Source organism: Homalodisca vitripennis, chromosome 4, assembly GCF_021130785.1.
Source record: "Homalodisca vitripennis isolate AUS2020 chromosome 4, UT_GWSS_2.1, whole genome shotgun sequence".
NCBI lineage: Eukaryota > Metazoa > Arthropoda > Insecta > Hemiptera > Cicadellidae > Homalodisca > Homalodisca vitripennis.
The window spans coordinates 127,951,983-127,968,123 of NC_060210.1; the positions used below are offsets into that span (position 1 = coordinate 127,951,983).

The 16,141-nt window shown below is 32.1% G+C and overlaps 1 protein-coding gene across 1 annotated transcript in view; it reads left to right on the top strand.

Moving 5' to 3' along the window:
* LOC124360130 (nuclear pore complex protein Nup133) overlaps positions 1 to 13,649 on the top strand; it is a 33,630-nt gene extending 19,981 nt beyond the window's left edge. The window contains exons 12-22 of the mRNA XM_046813478.1: positions 847 to 959; positions 1,785 to 1,891; positions 3,906 to 4,005; positions 4,463 to 4,582; positions 5,038 to 5,175; positions 6,395 to 6,596; positions 9,161 to 9,294; positions 10,395 to 10,799; positions 12,460 to 12,566; positions 12,763 to 12,881; positions 13,002 to 13,649. Coding sequence (XP_046669434.1) covers positions 847 to 959; positions 1,785 to 1,891; positions 3,906 to 4,005; positions 4,463 to 4,582; positions 5,038 to 5,175; positions 6,395 to 6,596; positions 9,161 to 9,294; positions 10,395 to 10,799; positions 12,460 to 12,566; positions 12,763 to 12,881; positions 13,002 to 13,144 — 1,688 coding nt within the window. The 3' untranslated portion in view covers positions 13,145 to 13,649. The remainder of the gene's footprint in view (positions 1 to 846; positions 960 to 1,784; positions 1,892 to 3,905; positions 4,006 to 4,462; positions 4,583 to 5,037; positions 5,176 to 6,394; positions 6,597 to 9,160; positions 9,295 to 10,394; positions 10,800 to 12,459; positions 12,567 to 12,762; positions 12,882 to 13,001) is intronic.
* Positions 13,650 to 16,141: the final 2,492 nt, after the last annotated feature.

Here is a 16,141-nt window from a genome sequence, read left to right on the forward strand (position 1 = left end):
ACAGTCGTAAACTGAGAATAACCATTAAGATTATTGTAAACCTGTAAATGATATCATATTTTCTTTCATATTGCGTGAACTGCATTTTGAGATAAATTCCTCATTATTTCAGATTGTACTCTTAATAATGTTAATCCAAATATTATTAACTTGTTCAGTCACAATTATTATGTAAATAAAATTCATTAATAACATTATATTTTGTTTTTGTGATTTAATGCACAGCATATCCTTGGCCAATTACTCACAAGTGACAAGAGCTTTTTAGAATTGTTTGGAATCTCACCATTTATCATTCAAAGATAATGTCTCTTGTTGATTCATAGAAGTGGAATTAAATTCATCAGTACTGGACAAGAAATAAAAAAACAACCTAAAGGTGTCACGTGTGACACTAGCTACAGATGTCAAAAAAAATTTGTGCGGAATTAATTAAATTAAGTTATAAATCATTTCAGTGTTCAAGAACTAACCAGAAAAGAACAGTTGTATTTGTTGGAAGAATTTTCAGTGATAATTGTTAGTTTTAAACAACAATCATAATAATTTATGGAATCAATTAATATTTCTTTTACTCATTGTCAGTTAGGAATTTATATTAATTTGTCTTTATTTAATTTACTTTCTGAATAATAGATATTTTAGTTTTAAGAGATATCTACTCAATTCAATGTGAAAGTCAAAGTAATGTACCAAAGTACTTTATTCACTTCACCACTAAAGAAAAGTTGTACTTTAATTCAACTTTATTATATGTGATAAAATAATATTGTTGTTCAGGTATTGAACAAAGCATCCATCTTTTATTTATGTAATCATTTTACAACTCACTGGTGCGTTCTACAGGCCTGAGTGTTGGTGGTACAAATTCCTTGCAAATCGTACATCAGCTAGAGGAAAAACAGAGAGTTCTCCAGTGGTTTGCCTCATTTCTGAAAGACTTGCAACTTTGGGAGAAGGTAAACTGGCAATAATAATATTACAATTTTGATTATCATTATCAATTTGTCATTGTTTTCTGTTGCTCACAACTAAACATTGTAAACATGATAATGAGTCTTTTATTGTAGCGTAGTGAATCAGTGAACAATGAATTATGATTAACTAATCACCGTTCAATAGAAAGGCCAAAATTCTTAATTAATATAATGAACTAAATTACATAATAATTAATTTAATTGGCATTCTATTATTCTTGAAGGTGCATTCCTCATAATTACAACCATTACTTTAAACAGTATAAAACAACAAAAAATGTATCTACACTGTGCTATTCTTAATTACATATACATCTATAATCTCAATTTTCTTAAATTTTTGTGATAAAAATTTTATATATTATTCAAAAAATTAATCTCAGAATATACTGTAGGAAGTTAATATTTAAACTAAAAAAAATTTCTTTAAAGTATATTAAATTTGTGAACCTAATAAGAGAACAAATATGACAGCCAACATGAAATACAATCCGTAAAACTTCCTCTCCCTCCCTCTTGTCCTTGACAACGTGCTAAATTTCCAGCACAGCGCATTGTGACAATCCAATGTTTTTTTTTTTAAATCTTAGTGATATTTTGGTTAATGCCAATTGCGACACAGAGCTATTTTTTCTTGCTGTGTAGGCTATCTGATATATGTGCATGAGCTCACATCTTCATGTAGAATACTCGTTCATTTCGAGTGAGAGAAAAGTTGTTTCTTTTGTTTGTTGTTTAACTATTTATACTACACACACATATCCTGCCTAACAACTAATGTACTTGTATTGCACTTTGTTTTCACAGTTGGGTAATGTAACTCACGCCAACAGACTAATATCTACCACTTATGTCCTGCAAGAACACGCAGAGAAGGTTACTGCCACACTTGCCCTCAAGAAGGCACATCAAAAGTAAGACATCCAGGGGTAATGTATGAAAGCCTCGTAATATGCTTGATATTCTATTTTTTCATTAATATTTAACTTTAATACACTTTTAATACTATAAATCAAACAGAAATACAGAGTAATTTTGTTTTGTGAGGTTGATACAATGTAAACTGTATTTACTTAATGAGGTACTTACTCTAATTTAGCAATAAAGGAAACCTCACTATGTTTTCATTGTAGCACTGCTTAAATTTTCTTTAACTGAGAAAAATTCCACTATAAACCTTGTTTATGAACTTGAATGCATTATTAGCAATAAAGTCTGTAGCCAAAAATAATAGCCAACCATGCCAATTTAAACCACATTGGACTTTCATCGTTACATGTAATGTCATGATAAATAACATTTCATCACCAGTAAGTATTAGAATTTGTTGAGGCAAATTAGGCATTTTGATTTCTGCAAACAGAAACTGTCCTTGATCAATCTCATAAATATATTGAGAACCTTCCTACATTTCAATCCTAATGATGGTTTTATGTTAAATTTTAATACATATTTACTCTAGTCAAGATTGTTTGTAGTATCGCTTTATGACTAGTTATTTTGTTAATAGAAATAATACTTTTTAATTGTTTTAGTAGGATTTTTTTTAAAGGAGAAGCCGATCTTCTTCACCACACTAGTGTATACTTCCGACTTTCATATAAGAATTAGATAGTTAACTAAAACTACTTGTACATTCGTTCTGTGACCCACATTTATTCCTAATCCTGACAAAACGAGCTGATAAAAACCAATGTATATGTACGATTGTTTATATACATCATTGGAAATTCAATCAAAAATTCTTCATGGATCATGGAGAAAAAACTAGACTATCTGATTTATCATCATATATTTTACACAATAAAAACTAACAAAAATAAAAATATGAATGTTACAGAATTTCACGCAACTGAGCAACATTTTTTTTATTTATTTGTTAAAATATTGATGTTTGTCCTCTTGGCATCATCTTTTATTTTTTCAATTTAATGGGTACCAGACATCACTAAATTTTTGGCTTTGTTTACACGTCTTGATCAAAGATACTTTAAATTAATTTAAAATTTCAGAAAGTTTGTACAAAAGTACATATATAGAGTTATTTTTAAATTTAACAACTAAGAGAAAATGATTTCTGATTCATTTTTAAATATGTATTGTAGAAAAAGTAACAATCATATTTTTTTAACATAATTTGTTGTTCTGTTTGAAGTACCCTTCAACAAATAAAAAAACCCAATATGCTGGAAATCGTTAGAATATTATTGAACCAAAGACAGACAGATCTTGGTAGGAACTGTGAGCATTAGATGTACAAACCAACATTACCGTATCTTGACCTATGTGCCTGACATCTCGGGTGGTCGTGCCATTATGTGTAACATAAAAGTTTATAATCTGACACTGGTTCAAAAGTCAGAGCTTATCATTGCTGTTGTCTTTTTAATTCATTTAAGTGTACTGCAAACTGAGCAATGTATTTAATTTGTAAAGAAGATCATAGATTTTAGTATAGCAACTTCTTATCAATTTTCTTTTATGTTATTACATATTTAACTCTTCATTTTGCTTACTTTTGTGATCATTTCTGGAAATTTCTCTTAAATAACGGACACTTTGTTTGAGCTACTTAAATGAAAGTGTTCATAAAGATGACACTAAAGTAGCCTACCTCTAGAACTCAGAAAATTATTTTTCATCTTAATTCTAGGGCTTACACAGCCAGTGTCATCACTATAACAACCTAACTTCACGGTTCAGACCACATTGAAACATAGTAAAACAATTCAGTATTATTTTAATTGTATTCATTATTTTTATGTGTTATGAATCAGAAAACTTAATGATAATAATTTACTTTGAGCACAAAATAAATACAATTCTTTTTATTTTGACACAAAAAAGAAAATTGGTTTGATTATTTGAACTTCAAAAATAAACTGTCATATATTCGATGATGTTTCTAAAATTACCGTGATTTTCCAGATATGCTGAAGTTGTGGATAAGATAATAGAAGAAGTTCTTATAAAGCACAACAAGAGGCCACCTGGAACACTTACCAATCAAGACTTGTTCTATCGTCAGGTACAACAGTATTCAATACCTAAGAGGTTAGGTGGTAGAGAGGACTCAAAATTCCAAAGTTTACTTCTCATTAGAGTTATATAATTTTATTTGTTAATTACAGTGTAACTTGGATAATTCAAAGCTAAATAAACCAGTAAAATTTATAGCTATCTAAAACTCTGAATTATGGAGACTTTATTATTATTTTATGGAAATCTCAAGGGACCAGGAACTAAAAGTTCAAATTATCGAACATTTTGAATTTAAAATGTTAAAAATGCTTCATGTTTGACTGTATAAAATTAAACTTGCACAAATGTTCAACCATAGATTAGTTTTTACTCAAATGTCCTTGTTGTACACAAACGTACAAACATATTATATTTGCATTTTATTTCTACTATGATTTGACTTAGTACCAGATTTCTCAGAAAAAGGCTTTAATGTTGTTCTCGACCAACAATGATCTGTACAGGTGAGCCTAATCCCGGACGCAATCCAACAGCTGGTCAGGTGGAGTGAAGATGTTGTATTCTCAGAGCAGAACTCGCTGCAGGTCGCCACTCACTTGGTCTCCGCCAACTCACTGCTTCTCGTAAGTCATTCAGTACTTGGTGAAGTTGTAGGATACATAACCTTGAGAATGTTTCTTAAACTAGACTTTACTTTGAGTAAAAAATTTACCGCAAATGTCTCTGAGAGGTTATTACCAGCATCAATAAAATATATAATTTCATATTTAGATACTAGTACATTTGTTTTGTTAACTTATTGTTCTAATTTATTATATTTTATATTCATTCCTCTACGCTATTATTTATGAGTTGAGGTGAAAATAATGTTGCATATATGTTTATGAATAATTTTACTCGTAAATCTGTTTGTATTATCTGAACTTTTTTTAGAACGTGCAATGCTTTTATTTGTCATCCATCCCAGCTTGACAAGACTGAAAACCTCAGTTTATTATGTTATTTTGCATTGTAAGGTACTGGTATTAAACAGGAATCTGAGTGCTCCAAAATGTTTATTTGAATTATGGTTGTACAGGAGATGCTAAGAGCAATAAGTGAATTGCGTGAGCGTGTGACAACACTGTACCATCCGACTTCTCCTGGTGTGTGGGAGAAGAAGCTGTGGACAACAACCAATGGGCCAGAGTGTGTTGGTGATGCTCTACTGCTGCAGGTATGAGATTCATAGTTATATAAACTACAAATGGATTTACTCATTTTGTGTACAAGAAAATTTCAGTATAAATAAAGGAAAGAGCACTTGACCTAATTTCACAATCTGGAGAATATTTTTTATATTTTAAGTTAAAACACTTATTTATTATTTTTTTAAATTTAAAACAGTTTGAAGAACCTTCTAAAGTCACATTCACAAGTTACTTCAAGTCACGTTATTAAAATTGTTTTACCCATACTTGTAACCCATTCTCAAGGTTTTAACCCTTCCCGTGCCGTAGACAGATATATTAGAATGGTAGACTTTGACCAAAACACCAAATACAGTTATATCCAAATTATAGATTATCTCTTGGAGAGTTTTTTAGTTCACAAAAGACCTTTGAAATGCCCGGTGCATGCTTCGTGCTTGATGCGGTTGCCAAGGAAGTATTTATAAGCTTGTAAGCTATTTTATATGTATATATTTGCAACCATGTTACTCGTTACTAGTTAGTATTATTTTTTCTGATGGAATAATAACCTAATTGGTACGTGTAGTCATTTTTACTATCTTTATAGCCGTTCGACAGCTCACTGTTTACCACTTAGGGTACCGTGTCCGCTAGTTCTTCAGTCCTAGAATGATTCCTCTTCGAGGAGTACTTTGATTCAATCTTCCTTTTCGTGACTACAGCTACAGTGTCCTTTCGAGCCAAGATGCTGACGCTGTGTGTATAAGTCGACACTAATATGAAGGGAAGTCATTTTAAAGTTTTATTGAATGATCAAGTTCGTAGGCAAAATTCTAAAGAACAATGGAACCACCAGGCTTACCCCCCCCTCTCCAAGATATATATTGTAGGTTTTATTTGCCAAAATTAAACTTGTAAGTAAACTTTGCAATACCTAGTATTCGTTACTACAACCTCAGAGATCTCCAACCCCATGTGTTTCATCCATTTGGTACAATTTGCCTGAGAATCACTGCGAGTTCTCTGAGGCAGTTATGGTAAATACTTACCAGTAGAGCTGCAGGAGCATTGTGAGGTCAGATAGTTCATTCACACACCTCACGTATATGCAGTTCTGTGAGGTAAAGCAAAAAATGTTAGTTTTGCAAGTACTGGCATATATCATTCCTTTTCTATCTTATTACTATCCCTTTATCCCATTGTTTCCGTTTTTACTATTATATTGTTGGCAACATTAATAAAATATCTCATCTCTGTTTTAAGATGCAGGTGACAGTGAGCCATGGAGTGAAGAGTGTAGGAGACCCTCAACTAAAGGCTGATCTGCTAGACCAGCTGTTGAGTCTGGTTGACTTTGTACTAGACGGGCGCAAGAGTCACGTGGAGAGCCTGAGGGAGTCCTCTGTGTTTACCACAGTACTACATCAGTACGAAGCTGACAGACTGGCGTACATACAACTCTTCAGTAAGTTTTATCCCTTATCTATTAATACAAATTCATTAAAAAGATACTTTCATGTCTTACAGAAATCATTAAAACTGACATTTGACACTGCACTGCTCAGTAGTCAGTGTGTTAATTTCAATAATTTGACCAGTTGTGAGTAGAACTCTGTTATTGAAATGCTAAATATCAACTGGATTGTACAAGTTAAATTAACAATTACGATAGGCGTACATTGCTTTGCTGGTTACCATTATGAAGTTCGCTTGTGAGAATTTTAGCCTGCACTGAAGCAGAAGATAATAAACAATTTCACTGATAGCCAGCAGCATTGAAGGCAATGGACTCCTGTGTTTACAGCTTGAAACTTGTTGTCTTAGAATATTATCTGGTTTTGTCTCTCTCAGCAGATCAACCACACACAGCCTGCCAGATTACAGTCATGTGGGGATCTTAGGAAATGAAAGGGTTGATACTAAGAGAAACTTGACTCTGCATTAATCATAATAGGACCTCAACTATTCTAAGCAATCCCCAAGGCTTTCAAGATATTTTTAACTGGACTCTCATTAGAACTCAAAAGAATATGACTAATGTTGCCGGGCTTAAGCAATCTTGTTCTTTATTCACATTTTCAAATCATAGTACCTTATCTTCTCTACATAAACAGGTGTTTAAATCTTGGATGGTGTGCCTAATTACTGAGCATAGATATCTGAGGAAAATATCTTCATAGAGTATTCTTGCAGATAATCCATTCTGTAGTCTATGCAATTAAATAAAATATAGAACATTGTTTTTTTTAGCTTTGCTGTATTAACTAAGATTCGTTTGATCATTTTGGTACTTTGAGCTGCTAGGACTTCTGTATTTGTATTTCGAGATGCACAATACCCTTTAGACCTAAGTGCTAAACAATAGACCATCCCTGAAACACGGCACCTACTGCGACCGGCCCTGCCCAGCCCAGCCCGGACCGGCAGTAGGCGGGTGTCCATTTGATCATATGTATTTTGACGAGAGTATAAAAGGCCGGGCTGGTCGCAGTGGGCACCATGCTTTAGAAGAAGAATGGGATTCTGTGTTGCATGACCTATAATTGAATTGACATCCAAGGCTATGGTGATTATATATTTCTTATAATTTCCAACAGAGTGTGTGGGATTACAAGAAGATATATAAATCCTGATTAGACCAATATTAACCTTTTGCTAAAAATAAAGCACATGTATTTGTTTGAATAGGCCTCCACTGAATGTTTTTCTCCCAATGTTTTGAGCTATAATGTTCTTATATTATTATAAAAGACAGTTCTATCTTGTATGACCCAAATCAAATCAAAATTCCTGTATTATCAATATCTTCAATATATGAATAGAATCAAGTTACAATAAGGTTATTAACAAGAAATTGTAACAATGTTGAAATGATCAGTGAGTAGAAAGAATTTTCCTTCAGCCAGTTGCGGTCTTCTATTCCATTTACTTTCCGGTTTCAGAAAGGTGGTTCTAGAGTTTGGCTCCCATATAGCCTGGTTTCTCCTCATACTTGGTTAGTCAATGTATAGGAAGATATTAATGTGTTGCAGCTGTGATCCTGTCTTCAATGGATGTAGGGTCTTTGTGTGAGTGTTTTTGACAATTTCGAGTATGAAAAGTTTATCCACAGTAAGGATGTTAAGCTCTTTGAATTTCTCCCTACATGATTCTCTAGGATTTAGCTCTCCTAGGAGGATCCTTATAGCTCTCTTGTGTATAATAAGCAATATGTACATGTTTGTCTCTGATGAGTTTCCCCCAGACTAATAGGCCATACCATAGGTGCGATTTAAAGAGAGTGGTAGGCTATTTTGGCAGTGTTTAATGGTCATAATTCTTCTGAGTACATAAATTACTGTGCTTAATGTGATGCGGGAGATTGTCTGTGTGTGGTGTTCATGTTATATGTTCATTAATTGTGATTTCAAGGTAGGTAGTGCTATTAGTAATTTCTAGGAATCTTATAACAGTTTGAGTTTTATTTTTTTTTTAATGAGTTGGTTTTTTTACTAGTTCACCACTAAGTTGTTTTGTGAACAGTAATGAACATTGTTCATTGCAGGACAGTGTCATCAGTATACATAAGTGTTGTGCTATAATTTTACATGAATACTGCATTGTTATTCGTAAACATAGTGAACATTACTGGCCCCAATATGGATCCTTGTGGCAGACCCTTTGTTATAGTCTGTAGTTTGGATTTGATAAGCTACACTGTTCCTTTATCCACTTGCTTAATTTCCTCTATTTGCTTCCTGTTGACAAGCTTTCAAATCGATTTTGACTAAAAGACTTGTGGCATTGTACATAAGTTACTGGTGAACTTTTACAAGCTCCAAACATAATATAGGTCAACATGATCTTGGTTAAACTTGACATCTTGTGATCTAAACGAAATTAAGTAATTCAACGGTAGTTATTTTGTAACTTAATAAAATTCTACTATATTGATTTTAAAACTCTCTTTGAAATGATACTTTTTAACCTGTTTTCAGAGTCTCAAACTGCAACTATGTTTAAATTAAATTAATTTGAATTGTGTTTTAGTGGATGAAGAGGAATATGAACGGGCAGCTATGTTAGCAGAGAAATACCTTGATTTCCAGGTCTTGGTTGATATCTGTCAGAAAACTAATAATAGGGAAAAACTGAATAGTTACATAGAAAAGTTTAGTGATCAGGTAATTTATATCTTACTTTATTACAATAGAAATTAGATATGTGTTTACATCTGTAGCATCCTTAACCCTTTGATGAAGTTGTTATAGCTTGCATGGCAATCACTACAACAGAACTTTCTTGATCAACATACATATATAAATATACACAAATATATAAAGGTTGAGTAAAGCCTCAATATCTTAGCTGATTTTGGCCAAATATTCTTCATTTTTCGTACAAATACTCATAATGAAAGTCACAATAAATCTCATATAACAATTTTGCTATTTAATTTTTTTTGTATGCTCAATTTTATTTATTATTGTGAGGTAACAAAGAAACATTATCTATCTAGCAAATGATTTCGCTATACTGAGCTATTTTTTCACAACTTACAGATAACATCATAATTCTCAAACACTTTTCTAAAAAAAAATTAAATTATAGGCTACTAACATAAATAATCCAAAACTTCGTTCCGGTAGGACAATATTACCGCTTATTTTACTCACGCCATAACTTCAGTCAGCTGATAGAAACCTGTTCTAGACTGACAATATTGATCAAAGTAAAACAATCATAATTAAAACAATATGAACATATGTTGTGTTGTTTGTTTAAAACATTCACTTAGAACATAGTCTGAATATTTCAAGAATTGACCGCTAGATAGAACCACATGACAGGCTGTTGCCGCGCATTATATGGATGTCAAACCACATAATGAGGTCATGATTCGGTGTGTCCATATACATACACACTTTCCTCCACTTCACCTACACCAAGACATTACATACTAAATCATAGCAATTGCTTACAAATTTTCTTGTTAATATGTGTTAATGTATATGTATTTAATTAATAATCTGTTTTGGTTTTATGTTTGTGTTTACACTGTTTGTACCTATTTGTTTAAGTAACTATCAACCTTATATAAAATGTGTATAATGACACTGTCTGTGATAATAATAAGATCTACCAATAAACCCCAAAACACAAAATATTATACAAGAATATTTCATTGTGGTATCCTATTTTCAAGATTAGTTTCTTTAACTTTAATGAATTTTGTTTTGTCTTTCAATAAATGAGCATTAATACATTTATTTATATTATTTAGGGATTTTCCAAGTTCTTGTTTACGTGGTATATCCGAGAGCATAAGCAAGCTAGCCTGGTGCAGCACTGTAATGAGAGAGGCGGAGAGCAGTTGGTACCACTGTTGAGTGAGCAACCTTCATTGTCCTGGCTGCACGACCTAGCTCTGCGACAGTACAGGCAGGCTGCAGACACATTGACTGGACTGGCTCAGCAAGAGACACAGCTGTTGCAGCGGAAGAAATCACAACTGTCATTGGCCAAGCTCGCCCTGTTAGCCTCCCCCGACCCCTGCCCAGGCCTCGAGGAACTCAATTCTGCCCTCACACTCATTGCCTACCAGGAACAACTGCCTTCTACACTGCTCACATCCTATGGCTATGACAGTGACAACATGAGGCTGTTCTCTCCCTCAGAACTCATTAAGGTAATATTTACACTCCACTAGATTAGTGCTGTATACTACTGATACTATACATCATGATATTTTATATCTATCATTAAAAACATCAGATTATAATTTTAATATATGGTACTGGTCACACAGTGACCGTTGTTATATGCTTATATATGTTATTTAAAAATGTGAACTCATTTCCTGATGAAATAGAATTTAGTATGATTTTTAGATACGGTTTGAAATGAGATAAGTATAGAAAATTACTGTATTCAACAAAGACAACAATAGTTATTTTTTCCTTTTCTCCTCACATCCTATTCCTATCCTTCCCCTAAAAACAATATTCATTTGTATTACCTTATTAAATCCAAGGAAAACTGTTTCTTTGTTCATTTTGTATTTGGATTTTAGATATTTTTCACTCCCATTCTCAACACAATATTTCAAACTAGGCAAATTGATAGTATCTTTTTTTGTTTTTATATAAAAGTAAAGATAAAAAGGAAACAGTGCATTAATATTATAGCATACGTACATAGACAACACAACAATCAGCAAATTTGGTTGCTCTACTGAATACAATAATTTTGTTTCATGAAAATGAACACTGGAAAGTCTACATCGATATTAATACAGTTTGAATGCCATATGAGTTGTAAAGTCAATAAAAAAAATTTGAACAAAATAAAAATAGCATGCCTTGCACAAACCATGATTCCACTGGTTCTAGAAATTGATAGAAGAATAATGTTAAAAAACAGCCAGTTCTATTCATGGATGTTGGATGGCCATACAGGGTGATTCATGAAGACATGCATAAACTGTGGGAGCTAATTCTACATTTAAAAATAATGAAAAAAGTTTGTATAAACATGCTTTGTGGGCGAGTTACAGCTAGTGAAAAATTTCGTCTGGATTTCAGCTCACCATGGGAAACGAGGTCTTGAAATTCTGGTAAGTTAGATAAAGCGGTGAATTCATTCCTTTCTAATGGTTTTTGTGTGTACTTTATTTACACTGCTTTGTTCAGAATAATATTTTCTACAAGTCTTATTAAAAATTATGATCTGTTTCTTGGTAAAATAAAGTTATTCTTGCCTAAAGATGAAAAAATTTATTTTTCAACCATTTTTTGCATTTGACACTGGTTTTCTCTAAAACTACTTAACTTACAGTTCTGGGACCTGTGTTATTTAATTTATCAGATCAAACACCATAAGAAACAATTGAATTTGGCCCTTTATCTACCTTACCAAAATTTCAAGAAGACCTTGGTTTATACATGGTGGGATTAAATCCAGGCAAAATGTTTTGTTAGCTGTAACTCTATTTGTAAAGCATTTTTGCACTCATGTTTATATAAATCTTTTTCATTATTTTTACAGGTAGAATAAGCTCTCACAATTTCTGCATATATGTGAATCACCCTGTTTTATTATGACATCTGAAGGTATGAACAGACATATTACTGCATCTAGGCCATATTCAAGTGTATTAAATGTTTTAACTAGTAGCTTTTGTTGTATGAACAATGGGTTAAACTATAACATTTTGTTGTTCTATAAGGAGGATTTTTCATGTCTCTACTATATGACTTTCTCAAGTATCATGGCTGCCCATTTGTCAGATAATTGAAAATCTATTGTATTTCCATATATTTTCTACCAATAATAACATTTCATTTCAGCTGTACATCAGTGATGAAAACCCAGCTTCAGACGACTGCATTACCTTCACAACTGCTCTCGATGTCCTTAGTTATGTTGAACACGAACAGGACAGAGATGAGTTAAAGTAAGTTATTGTTAAATCTTATATCAGTAGAATTTCTTCAGGTATTTTAAAATTACCACTTATCAAAATTATACATTACGTCTCTTTAATGAAAAGTGTCCACTAAAAGTATTTTGTGTATGTGTATTTAGGATTATTGATATTGGTTTTGTACAAATGTGCTTTGTTCTAACCTGGAAACATTTGTTGTTTGCAGTTCTGAAATCTGGACAAAAGCAGTTTTGAAGGATTCATGGATCGATATGGATCCCAATTCTCCTCAATCGGTCGTTCAACAGATGTTCATCTTCAGACTCATAGATCTTTGTATCCTCAGTGAGTATTCTAAAGTTCTATACTACTTTATCTATTCTTCCTTGTCAGCATTTTCTCTAAAATTGTGTCCATATTGACTAGTTTCCACTGCAAGACTCATACACTCTGGTTGTTTCACAGGGAGGTGCGAAGACATGGTACCATCAATAGAAGATCTACTAGCTTGTGAAGAACTGGCAGCACTGAAGGAGAACAGCACATTCCTTTACCTGCTGCAAGTGGGGTACGAACACTTCACTAAACATACAGTCATGGCTATGTGAATATTGGACACAAGATCGTCGTTACGTTGCAACCAGACAGAATAAACTCCGGTCTGAAGATGAGTGGATGGGTTAACCAGTTGAATTATTTAGTATATGGTGTTCATTGCAACATATGACTGTGTTGAACCTACAAGAAAATAATAACTGTTTAAAATATTTCTTTTTCATGTAAAAGGTCTAAAAAACAGAGAAATGGAAATTCTAACAGAGTGAACAAGTTCAGTAATAAAAAAAGACTTCATTGTATAGTACTTGTTATAAAGGCACATTTTTATTTTGTAATTAAAGTTATTACTTCTTAAATATCACTTAGGAATTTCATTAAAATCATCACCAACCATTTTCCAGGCTGATTTTTAGCATTTAAGAAAGCCGTTTGGGTAATTATATAAATATTTTTTGTACCAAGTACCATGCTTTAAGTTAAGTAAATGCCAAGTATTTTTTACTGTAAATTTTATAATGTACATGATTTTATTAAATATTTGTGTTTTAATAAAAATGTGTGTGTCTCAATCCACCACACCATTTTAGTGCTTAACCTGCATCTTTAATTGTGTCTCACAAGAACAATACTACAATTTTAAGCCTTTTTCTTTTAATTTTGGTTAAAGTTTAGATACATGTCTCATTTTAAGTATATTGCATAAATTTAAACAAAATTTTTGTTTTCTTTATAAAATTATTGTTAGATATTTAGTGACAAAGAATATCTATCATATGGATACGTAAAAGGCACATCTTTAAAATTAGACATTTTGAACAAATCTGTAAGAAATTAAGGAGAAAATTACTTAAAGATTTTATATTGTTATTACGGAAGGTGTTGTTCTCAGCCAGCTCTTGACATGTTGACTGGTGACAGAAACTGAAGATCACTCACTATAGAGCTGCACTGAAGAAAATACACCCCTTCTAATCTTTATGAAAGTAGGTACAGAATAGTATGCTCCTAATAAATAATTGCAAATATATCAATATCCATAAATGACAGAGTAGATAAATAATGTCTTTGTTTACTAAGAGCTGCTTTGATTGTTGATTTATGAATAACATTAATTAAAGGTTCAAATATAGTTTTGTTAAACTCTCCATGCAACGATACCGTATTGTAAAACAGACTGTACATACGCAAGTAAACTGTTTTTAACTCATTATAACTTAGAATTTGGCCCAAAACTAACTTTTTAGTTTATCTCGTTTTCGTGGTGTTTACTTTCACCGTTTTATAAATACAGTTTAGGTTTAGGTTTTTCAAACATGTGACTATGATTAATTGAGTGTTCTAAATACATACATGATGTACATATTTCCTACTGTGGTACTTATTGTTGGGCAAGTACATAGGTTTTATTGATAAAATATGTATTACTTTAGATAAAAACATTGAATAATGTATTTTTTAAATTATTTGCTCATAAATACATAAATTTAGCTTTCGGTAAACTGTAACACAATGAGTTTTAGAACACATAGATTTATCTGGCTAAACCGAGCCTCCAGTCCCAAGGTAGCTGGATAAAAGGCAGGCTAACGTAGCATTTTCCATACATCATTAATAATTTATGATTAATCCATTAACATACTTAAACACAGAGCCATTCAAAATAGAGAATACAGTCATCCAATAGAACATCACATGTAGTTCTCCATTTCTCTGCTAGGTTACAGCAGTTGTCGTCTCACTGTAATTTACTAGGAGCCCAGAATCATTTTGCATTGTTTAAGCACACAACCTAATTTTCCTTTATTTCAATAGAGGAAATTCTCTTAAGAAACAAATCATCATCAGACACATTAGATTTGATGGAGATTGAAATGAGAGGGTAAAAAAAATATAAAGCAATAACTTTTTCTCAGATTTTTTAGCTTGACGGTATTGAAACCGACAGTCAGAGAAATAAATGTAGTAACTTTAAACCTTTGCTATCTATTGTTACAATAACAGTGTGTTTTTTACTGAACATGGGAGTCTGCTGTGTTGTTCGGTAGTCGGTGTTAAGAATATATAAAGAAAACCTTTTTTTTTATATTATTCAGTCCACAGATGGTTATACATGGTTATAATTCTTTTTTATTTTTATTATAAATATAATACTAATTTTAGTGAAGTATTCATGTCGTATTGCATTTATGTAGTTGTAAGAATAAAAGACACTGTGTAGCTGAGAGTACATAAACAATTTGTTATGATAAAAGTATACAAATTGAGTAGAGCAATAAAATTTTTAAATGTAATCTACAGTTCAGTTGAATAAAGTAAATAATTGTGCTCAGCCTCATTTTAAATAACGAAAATCACCATCCGTATCATCAAATTCTAGTGTTTCAATGATTTGTTCTATTCCATTGTCAGACCTAAGACAACTACTGATTTACATAGTTACCGCATTTCTCGATAGAAAGCAACACTTGTTAAGCCTTAGAGGGTTAGGAATTTATTTCATATTTGAAATAATAACGACGAAGTACAGTGGGTCTTAAGTGTGGCCAGCTGAGCTGTAGCACCATAACAGGGGCAGACCTTGCTCGTGGCCACCCAACCTCCGATCTGCACAGCTGTGATGACGGGGCTCACGTACGCAATCATCCAACCTGATGAGCATTCACTGTTATTTCAATCCGAGTGCTAAGGGTTAAGTATTTCTGTAATTGTGGTTAGTTTCTAATAAGTGTTAGTAAAATTTAATTAGATTGTAGATTTTATTTTATTACAGAATTTAAATAAGTACACCAAGCATAGAAAACAAATAAAATATGTAGAACCTTTCAAATTTCACTAAATATATCAGAAACTTAACTACAAACCACAACTATAATAATATTTGAAAAAAATATGTAAATAATGTGAATTTAATGAAAAAGAGAAAATTACCTAAAAAGGGAATTATGTTAAATATATTAACTCATTGCCTTATTTCAGAGAGGCAGTTTATAATATTGGTTGTTTGTGCACTCATATTTGTTTCCCTTCTAAATTAAAAGCAAAACAAA